We start from the raw sequence: 11,011 nt of genomic DNA on the forward strand, positions 1-11,011 counted from the left end.
TGTGTGTGTGTGTGTGTGTGTGTGTGTGTGTGTGTGAGAGAGAGAGAGAGAGAGAGAGAGAGAGAGAGAGAGAGAGAGAACGAACATTTAGCAGAGGCTACAGGATATGCTGCATAGGAAAGTGGTGAGGTGGCGGCAGTGGGGCTGCTCCAAGCTCCCCACCGGCCTTCCAAATGACAGGCCAGGCCATATGCAGAGGCCATTTGCCCAACTGGTTCCATGCACATCCCTACTGGACAGGGGCCCACATCCAGTCATCTGCAAGGAGTGACACTAAAAGAATGGCCTCTCCACTAAGTTCTCATTTCTCCTCCATTCTGCAATGACAAGCGACAAGACCATTGCCTACTGTAACTACTGGAGCCCTTGCCAACTGAGTCCAGAGGGATTTGCGAGCAGCGCAAAGTGAGAAAAAGCTGAACTGCTCCCTCCCTCGACTTTTCTTTGGGGATTTGCCAGCCTCTTGACAAGCAGCCAACACTCCCTCCTCGTTTTGTGCTGACAAGATCCTTACCGCCCCCATGTCATAAGCTGAGCCAGCTCTTTTGTCTGCAAGTGTGTCCTACAATTATTTACTTGGCTGCGGGAGGCTGAATGGAACGCGGAGCAGGCAGGCATCAACACCCGCCTCCTTCTGATAGTATTCTAGGCAACCAAAGACGCTCAAGCATCTTTAAGCTGACTTCTCTGCAGCGGGATGAAGTTTGAGTTTTCAAAATGAAAGGGGGGCGTTTGGAAGCAATTTGCCTTCAAGAACAGAAAGACTGCTGGCAATTTCACATGCCAAGAACACCTTTTAGTCTGGAATGGGTCAATTCCAAACATTGTTAATGCAGCAGAGAGCGCTATTTTTAGATCAAATGTACCTTCTGGTTGGTGTATTAACGAATTCAAGTAGTGCTTGAGAAATGGACTATGTGACAGAAGAGCATAACTAAGCAGGTTCAAAGGATTCAATTCCCCTCCATCTGCACAGGAATAAGACAGCTTTGGATCGGGAGGGAGACAAATTCAAGTAAGAGAGGCAAAAATAGCCTCTCTTGCCTTGCAAGCTTTAGGAGCAGGAAGGGATTCTGTATCTCCACCCTACCCATACTCACACTCCAAGTCACCAGTTTTTCTCACAAGTTGTGACATACTTTGAGGCTTGTTGCCAATATACAGCTACCGAGAAGCACATGAATACATGTTGTATTCATCACAACTTCCATTTGAAAGCTGCAACCAGCATTCAAGGGGCCCCAGTACTTAAAACCTATCCCTCCAACTACTTCTGCAGTGCCAGTGTACAAATCTTTAGCTCTCCTTTCCATACCAATGTTGCAAACCTATAAATGAAGTTAATTCTCCCTCCTTTGGAAGAGAAGAGGGGTTGGCTACCAGTATGAGGCAAAATAGCAGCCACAACAGACTTGAGGATGCAAGCAGTCACAGCAATCTGGTCTTTATTTGCATGTTTCCCCCCACCCCCATATGTCACACTTTTCATTTGTAAAAGGCATTAGGGTGTTATCGACATATATAATTCTTCAAAAGCCTTGTGATTAACATTACCCTCTGCTTAACATTGACAAGCATTCCAGAACAATAGCTTAGAGAGATCAACACAAACAAGGCAATTTTGGTTTCACAGCCTGGAATTTAGCATTTCACCACAAAATGGATTTCCGCTCAAAGGGATGGGGCCTTGTGGGGGGAGAAGGCTATTCATTAAATGCTAAATGGGAAACTGTCTTGGAAGGAGCATAGCTCCCAGGTTGGTTTTCTATGAGGCGGAAAAAGTCACATCTGTATAGCACAGAACTAGATTGAGAATTCTTTGTATAGGATCAAGTCCTGAGGGATTTTACCATTATGGAATTTTTACTGACTGTTGCTGCTGTTTGTGCTATTTTACTGGGATTCCCCCCACCCCCCACTGAAAAAGTTTTGTTTCAGCCTTTATGCAGTTTCTGTGAGCTGTTTTGGAAACTACTTTTAATGGAAAAGCAGCACTCACAGATCTGAAGCAAATAAACTTATTGATAGCAAGCAAAGCTTCATATTGAAATAGCCCTGCTAGAAAATTGTTTTACTAACCTGCAAAGGGTTCACAAGTTAGTTGAATTGGTAGTTCTGGCAAGCTACTTGCCTGGGAAAAAATCAGTGCTTTGTGCTTTTTCAAGAAACATTTACAGTGTAATCTCTTTGCCACTCAAACAAAATGGATTTTTTAAAAAGACGTATAAAAGGCAGCATCAGCTTAACCAGCTTATGTTTCAGGTAGAGGGGTAGAGGGGATACCCTTCTCTTGCACAAGAGTGTCAGGGAGATGCTCTTGTGCAAAGCGTCTCCCTGAAGTGTGTTCCAGAGTTGTTCATTCCTGACACAGCACCTTCTCTTTAAAGCCCATCTCTACATCTCCAGTTAAGATGGAGAGAGACTCCTGCTAACCCACTGGATTGCATCCCCAGCCGCATTCCCTTTTCCAGACTTCAATTAAAGTAACACTAACAAGGACTCAACCCTCAAGGCTCACTGTCTTAGCAGCAGGCATGCTAATGTCAAAGGGTATTTTGCACCTGAGTGGCATCTTTCCCCTGTGTGCATTAAAGCGCCAGGGCAGGTTCCCAGATGCAGAAGAGGTGCACAAAAGATCCTTGGAACATTAAAAGGTACATCTGAAGCAAGCTGACATTTTTCAAAGATGATCAAGTCAACTGTGTTTCACAACACACACCCCGAAAGGGACTGTGAAATAGTTGGCATACAGCAGCACTGTGGGAAACAGATAGGAAAGGAAGCCAAGCCCCTCAACTATTTGAAGAGAACAAATCTGGCTAGAGGGTTGAGCAGGACTATAAAGCAGCCCCATTAACTTCATGTGCTTCACAGTCCATTCAGTTAATAAGGTCAAATAAAAGCAGCCTTTGAGAAGTTGAGCCGTCTTTTCAGTGGAACCCTTTGGCTACAATCCAATGCTTGCTTGCACACACACGATAAAGCTTTAAAAATGATGCATGGGGTGGAGAGAGTAGATAAAGAGAAGTTCTTCTCCCCTTCTCACTATACTACAATCAAGGGTCATCCCATGAAACTGGTTGCCAGGAAATTCTGGAACCAAAAGGAAGAACTTTTCCACACAGCGCACATCTATGGAATTCTCTGCCACTGGATATGGTGATGGCCACCATCTTGGATTACTTTAAAAGGGGCCAAGACAAATTCATGGAGGGCAAGTCTATTAATGGCTACTAGTCCTGATGGCTACAGGCTATCTCCAGGCTCAGAATCAGGATGCCTCTGAATACCAGTTTCAGATGAGCAATGGCAGGAGAGCGGGCATGCCAGGAGTAACAGCGAGAGAGAGGGCATGCCCTCAACTACTGCCTGTAGGCTACCAGTGGCATCTGGTGGGCCACTGTGTGAAACAGGATGCTGAACTAGATGGGCCTTGGGCCTGATCCAGCAGGGCTGTTCTTATGTTTTCCTTCTTCTCCTGCTTATAGGCTTCCCAGAGGCATCTGGTGGACCACTGTGGGAAACAGGATGCTGGACTAGACTGACTTTGAGCCTGCTCCTGCAAGGTGGTTCTTAAGAAGATGAAAGCAGGCTGGGTGGATGAGACCAAAGCCTCATCTAAGTCCAGTTTCCTGTTTCTCAGGAAATCCAAAAGGCAGGGCAAGATGATGCTGGGGCTTTACAGAACACCATTTCTTGTAAAGCCCCTTCCCCGCCGCCAGGCAGCACTGAGGAAAAGACAATGAGAAATAGCTCTCACACAAGGTTGCTTGTTTTTGTTGTTGTGTTTTTTGGGTTTGTTTGGTTTTTTTGCCAAAGTGGCCCCCGCTTGAAAAATAGTGGTTTAGAGTATGCTCATATGCGAAACAGCTAGCACAGCAATTCTCCTTTACATAAAGTTAATAGTGACAGAATTCACATCGTGCTGCTTACAATGACAGATTACCCAGCTTTGTCCAGGGATGGTTTATATCCAGCAGATTGTGCCATTCTAGAAAGATCCCTTTCAGCTTAGATGTCTATGCATCAGAGTACATTTGAGCCACAAAAGTTATTCAAGGCCCGCCAATTACCAGGAGACTAATCTGGGCCCTGTGATCAAACCCATCGCCACCTGACACGCCCTCCTGGCCATCTGCAGAGATCTTCAGTGTATCATCAGTTATGAAGTTCTGAATGGGCGCTGTACTTATCTGCATATGTTATAGCTTTGCACAGAAATTTCATAAGCTGTACCTCGTGCATTTTGTGGTCTTTCAGCCCCATTATTCACAAGATTACTCTCTCTATACCTGTACTTATTAGCTATGTACATAAACACGTATCTGCCAACTGAGGACAGCATTCCATGCATCACACAAAGTGGGCTCTGCTCCATGGACGTTTATGCCACAATAAATCCATTCACCTTTAAAGACACCACAAGAATCTTTGCCATGTTTGCTATAAAAAAAACTAGCATGGCTACCTCTCTCAAAGCAGCCATTCTTGCTCAAAAGGCACGCAGGGGATAGAACTGGAAAGCTACCAATTCCCATGCAAGATGGTGCATGGATTCCCCAACGCACAGCACCCAAAGACCTATTTAACACTGACTCTGCAACGTGGATAGGGTTCTGCCAACTGCATCACTCTGCATGTTTTTAATTGCAGCACAAAAATGCTCTTTGATCACAGAGCAGACACTTGCTGTGGTGTAGAGAACAAGCACCCATGACTCTCCAGCTAGCCATACCAAATAGCCAGTATTCACTGCAAACAGAACCTGTGAAGGGAGCAGGGGAATGTTCCAAGTGTGCATAACTAAAGTGCTCACCACATTCCTGCCACACACTTTTTCTTCCCAGAGAGAGTTCTTCTCTGGCAGACAGGAACCACAAAAGGCTCCCCCTCCTGCTCCTGAAACAGCTAGAAGAGAGATGATGGCTGCCTAATATTTTTGTTGAGAACCAACAAGGGGTCAAGGAGGAGAGGCCTTTGATTCATAGTCAATGTGGTGCTCCGATCCTTCCTACTATTTCACAGGCAGCAAAATGACTTGATCAATCTAAGACACTCATTGGCAGGTTCCAGCAGAACCATCATGGAAAGTGCCCGCCTCCAAGACCAACAACTTCAAGCGTGGTAGCTCAACCAGCCTCTGAGGGATGAACATTTTTTTACTGACCTGTTTGAGCTGCTCATCCAATCTCCAGGTCTGCCTCCCAGACGAGCAGCCGGAATATGGAGGAACAGTAGGCTCTTTACCCTGCTCCTCCTTCCCCTGTGGTCCCCACTGTGCCCCAAGAACAGGTAGGGGGTTAGAGGAAGAAGCCACTCTTTGGTTGTGGGGAGCAACTTTGGAAGCATGAAAATACTTCAAAGCAGAACACGCATCTTTCCCAGTTATCGTGGCATCATCCTCAAGATTGCCGTCTTCCAAATCCTCTTCTCCTTCCTCTTCTTCCTCTTCGTCTTCCTCCTCCTCCTCCTCTGAGTTCATACTGCTCTGATCAAATGTTCGGGCAGCCCCAAGCACAGGAGGGATTCTGGCTGAAGGACCAAGAGTGGGGCCACCTGAAGCCTTGCCAGATGTGGCTGCCAGAGCAGCTTGCTGCACTGTCAGCTGCTGAGCATAATGCAGCTGGGCTTCTCGCATCTGCCTCTGTTGTCTCTCTCTGGAATCCATCTGCAGAGGTGCCTGCTGCTGCTGCTGCTGTTGCTGCTGCTTCTGCAGCTGTTCCACAACAGCCTCCAGCTTCATCCTGTTGTTAACATGGCTGCGATAAGACCGGAGATTTTCTGGACAGGGCTCCAGCCAAAGCCTTCGGACAGCAACGGAATCTGAAACACAAATATTGGTCTGTATACAATACATTCAGCTTTCCTCTAAAATGCTAATTGCAAAGCTTTATGTTCTCCCAGAGTAGGCCAGGCTAATATTCATACTTTCATTCAAATCCAGATTTATTTTCAAACTAGTTATTTAGCATTTGCAATCCCCATCCCAAAAAACAGCATCCACAATGGCTTCATTTTCTGGCATTACCTGATTCAGGTCTGTCAGTGCACCAGATACCAGCCACTGCCAGTGTGCTGTAGTGGTTAAAGGGTCTGACAATAACCAAGCAGACTCAGGCTCAAATCCCCAACCTGAATTTACAGGGTGACTACAGGTTTGTCACTACCTCAGTGGGTTATTAAAAGGAGGAAACAAGGAAGGAGATAAAGAACCATGTGCACTGACCAGTGTTCTCTGTAACAAGAGTTTCTAGATGTTTTTGACTATAACTCCCATCATCCCAATGGCCTTTGGCTGGGGATGATGGGGATTGTAGTCAACAACATCTGGCAATCCCTGTTCAGGGAACACTGATGCTGACTGAACTCCTTGGAAGAAGAATAGGACACAAATGTAGGCTAATTCTGTATCATATTTCCAACTCTTGCTTATTCCAAACCTATTTCAAAATTCAAAAAGCCATCAGCCTAAAACATCAGCCTAGGCGCCAAACCTGCATCCTCCTGAAGAAAGTCCCAGCTGCCAGCTTTAAATTCCTAGTAGTTTGTGTGACCAAACCCTTCTTCTCTGCATACACAGACCATGTTGAAAAACTTCTGTCCTTATAACACCTTTCATGGCCACAGCAACAGGCCCCTCACAGACACAACCTGGGATACAGAATCCCTCTGAAAATGGAGAGGAGGTTTTCCCTCACAAGGAATTATTTTATTATTTTATATTTTATTTTTACATTTTACATCCCACTCTTCCTCCAAAGAGCCCAGAGCGGTGTACTACATACTTAGATTTCTCCTCACAACAACCCTGTGAAGTAGGTGAGGCTGAGAGAGAAGTGACTGGCCCAGAGTCACCCAGCTAGTCTCATGGCTGAATGGGGATTTGAACTCGGGTCTCCCCGGTCCTAGTCCAGCACTCTAGCCACTACACTGGCTCCTATCAATTAGTGCTATCAAGAGTGGCTGGGGATGACGGGAGTTGTAGTTCAACAGCTGGAGAGTAAAGGTTGACTAACCCTGCAATAGAGTATGAGGTCCAATGGACTGTGCCAAAGGTTTCACAGAACAGGTGGATTTTGAGAAGAGATTTAAAAGAAGAGAGAAATACTATACAGAATGGATTTTGGTTAATACAGCTGCAACATTTACAGTCTTTCAGTCATCTCAATCCCATATGCAGTCCTACTTGAAACATGTTTGAATTCTATTACTGCATTTTGTCTCAAGTGCAGAGATTCACAATGGGGAACATACTCAGAAAGGTACACTACTGTAATTCATAAGTTGGTATTTTGTTGATGTGTCAGTAAGCACCTCATGTGCAGGAATACACACTCTATTCACTGGTTCCTGCAGGTCTCACCCAGGTCAGCAGCAACCCTACTTGGCAGGTTCCAGCAAGACTGACGCATTGTTGTCGAGGGTTGCAATTAGACATGAATGCAAAGCCCCACTAGCCTCCAGCGCCAAAGAAAGGCACTTCAGCAGAGAGCCACACCTTAAGTATTAATGCAGTCATCAAAAGCTTGTCAAAATAGCTGAACAATATTCTAGTGTTGAGAGCACTTCTCTCAATTCCACTAGATATTACAACTCAATGTACCATTTCAAAGGATATTTGCAAGTGCTGCTTTTTGTTCCACTCCTCAAACACCCTAAGCACAAGGCTACAAAGGACTGCCATCATTTGTGGACATCCAGTTTCATTCTTGGAGCTCAAACGTGTTTACATAGAAGAAAGCTCCACAGAGGTCAACAGGATTATCTTCCTAGTAAGTATACATCAGATTCCAGAGTGGAAATAAAACCCTCCTGGCATTGTACACCTTCTGCTTTAAAGCATGCTGCTATAATCACAACACCTAAAGGGACAAAGGCCAAACACAAACTCCACACAAATAACCAGAACACATGCAACCCAAGACACTCATAACTTCTACTGTTCAACTCCACCCCCCCATCCTTAAAATGCATCACAACATCCTTGGACATCCATTTAAAGTTCCAGAACAATGAGGTTTGCCACCATCCTATAACTGTTTTCATACAACCTGGTCAACCCAACTCTTAACCGTGTCTCTCAGCACTCTTCACAGACAACCTTTCTCCCGCAAAAAAATATTTTGCTTGACAAATTAATATTTTAACTGCACAGACATCTGCATCCCAATTCTAAACACACTTTCTTGGAAATAAATGCCAGTGCAATAGGTTCAACAATCCCAAGGAATGCTTGCTATTTTTTGGTTTTTAAAAAAATATTATTTTACTCCATCACCTGACATCCAAAAACAGGTTTCCACCCCCACCCCTCTCATTCACACACATAAACATATACAACTATCACTGCCACAATACGCCAACAGGTCACTGACTTTTCATGGAATCCCTATAACTCCCTCCCTCCCTGAGTTAATTGCTGCTTTTTTTTTAAAGCTCATAACATTCACACATAACCAGTCTTTCCTCCTCCCCTAACCCACCAATCCTTGCATGACAAGTTTTAATCCCTGACTTAAAGACATGAAAAGAGAGAAATTGTCCTTTCCCCAATCAACTAGCACTGAAATGAAACCAATTGTTAGCAGGTTCAGAACAAAACAACAAGGAGAATTTATATGTGTAGTAGTGCACAATAAACTTCAGGAATGTCTTGCCACAAACTGTGGTAACCAACACTAGACAGTTAGGAAAAAACGATTAGGCAAAAGCATAGAAAATGCCCATCCCCAGCATGCCCTGTTTATGTGCTTCTGAGAGAAGCCATCTGGATGGCTATTGCTGAAAACAAGAGTGTTGTGCTTGAGGGAACCCTCTGGTCGTTATTTTATTTCTATCTATGTAAACTGTTTTGGAAACTTTTGTTGAAAAGCAGTATATAAATATTTGTTGTATTCATATTCGTCTAGTCCAGCAACTCTTAGACTCTTGCATTCGTTCCTCTTGCTAATTGGGCAAAGAGGCCCCTTCTAAAGTGGCGGCTGCTTTATATTTAGCAAGGGAGAGCAACTGTCCCCGTGCAGCCCAGCCAACATCCCTCCTAGTAGCTGTGGGTGGTGCCCTCCTTACATTTCTTTTTTGATTCCGAGACCCTCTCTCAAAAGGGCTCATAATCTAAAAAGAACTCTCCGCCCCAATTTGCTATGTCAACCATGTTGAGAACTGAAAAGCAGTATAGACATTTTCTAAATCAATCAAGCGACTCTCTCTCAGCCATGAATTGAGAAGAACTCTGCTAAATGAACAAAGAGGCACCTTTTTAAAGTGGTACTTTTCTATACTGAGCAGGAGGAGAGCAACTGGCCCTATCCAGCAACCCATGACAGTTGCCGGTATCTATCTTGCTTTCCTTTTTAGATTGTAAGCCCTTTGGGGACAAGGATCCATCTTTATTTACTAATTGATAGTTCTCTATCTAAACCACTTTGGAAACTTTTGTTGGAAAGTGGTATATAAATATTCATTCATAGTAGTAAATGGGCCAAGAAGCACCTTTGAAAGTGGTGGTTCTTTTATATTCAGCAGGCTGAGTGCAACTGTCCCTGTTCAGTCCCAACACAGCATTCCTCCAGTGGCTGTTGCTGGGGTCTCCCAAGTGCTTCTGCTTAGACTGTGAGCCCTTTGAGGACAGGGAACCATCTTATTCATTTAGTACTGCTCTTTCTAAGTACGCCACTTTGAGAACCGGAACAGCAGCATACGATAGCAGTAGCAGAAGACTCCCATGCCTGCTGAACATTGGCCAAAAGGTTTCCATGCACCCAAAAATGCAGGATTATCAGCCAAAAGGCGATCCCTCCTAAGGTTACAGCATAGAACCTTAAGAAAAGTTAAACCTTAATCACAAAAGGTTTACAGTATATTCTATTCTATGGTAAGAGTGGAATTTAGATTCCTTTTTTTTAACAGTATAAAACACAAAACGTCACTACCTCAGAACTTTGCATAAGATGTTAGGCATTCCAATTCCCAGGTACTAGGTATTGTTCTGTTACAGATGTTAAGTTATAACTTCAGAATTTAACATCAGAATATATGATAATTTATTCTAGTATGCATGTATGTACACACACACACACACACCATTATTATTATTAATTCGATTTCTATACCGCCTTTCCAAAAATGGCTCAGGGCGGTTTACACAGAGAAATAAAAAATAAATAAGATAAGATGGAACATATATATAAAAAATACACATATTGTGTGTGTGTGTGTGTGTGTATAGAGAGAGAGAGAGAGATCTTATGTAGATAGATAGATAGATAGATAGATAGATAGATAGATAGGGGTGTATAGATAGATAGATCGGGGAGGGGGTGTATGTATATGTGTGTGTATACACACACACACACACACACACACACATATATATATATATGTACACACACGATCTATCGATCTATCTATCTCATAGTTATAATTTCAGAATATAATGGGGGTTCCTGCTCGCTCCCTTTCTCTGTCCACAATCAGCCTAAGCCCTGAAAAAAAGCTGTGTGGCTGAAACGCACCGGGCATCGAACCTCTATCAGGAAGAAGGGGACCCCACGGAGTGCAGCATCTCGAGATGGGTTTTACCCCCCCCCCCCCCCGCGCGCACTTTCCAGTGAATGCTTCCTGGTGGGATTTCTTTCTTTGGCGCTAGTCTGTCAAGAAGCCCAGGCGCCTGCACACGAGCCACCCCACGGAGCTCCCTCACCCATTCCTGGCCCCACACAATGCCGCTCCGGGGACCTCCCCCACACACCCCAGCACCCTCCGGGCTGCGCTCCTCCAAAGCCTACTTACTCGCCAGTCAACCCCACCGTCCTCCCTGGGGACTCGCTTCTGAGGAAACCTACCGAGGACGGCGACTCTCCCTGGCATGCCGGCTTGGGAAGCCGCCAACCGCCGCCCCTCGCGAGGCCAGGGAGCTTACTCCCGAGTGGTCACCCTCGGGGGGGGGGCTGCTCCCGTCGAGCTCTTCCCGCCCCTTCTAGCCCCCCCGCCCTTACCACTCCCCCTTCCC

General features: G+C 45.0%; 1 protein-coding gene across 6 annotated transcripts in view; it reads right to left on the reverse strand.

Moving 5' to 3' along the window:
• Positions 1-11,011, reverse strand: part of ARID3B (AT-rich interaction domain 3B) — a 75,933-nt gene that overhangs the window by 64,513 nt on the left and 409 nt on the right. For 3 of the 6 annotated variants that reach the window (XM_053271872.1, XM_053271874.1, XM_053271870.1), the window contains exon 2: positions 5,168-5,823. In XM_053271872.1, coding sequence (XP_053127847.1) covers positions 5,168-5,743 — 576 coding nt within the window. In that variant the 5' untranslated portion in view covers positions 5,744-5,823. Of the gene's footprint in view, positions 1-5,167; positions 5,824-10,791; positions 10,983-11,011 lie in introns of those variants that run through there. The other 3 variants (XM_053271869.1, XM_053271868.1, XM_053271871.1) reach the window with 2 other exon arrangements.

The sequence above is a fragment of the Hemicordylus capensis genome, chromosome 10 (genome assembly GCF_027244095.1).
Source record: "Hemicordylus capensis ecotype Gifberg chromosome 10, rHemCap1.1.pri, whole genome shotgun sequence".
Lineage (NCBI taxonomy): Eukaryota > Metazoa > Chordata > Lepidosauria > Squamata > Cordylidae > Hemicordylus > Hemicordylus capensis.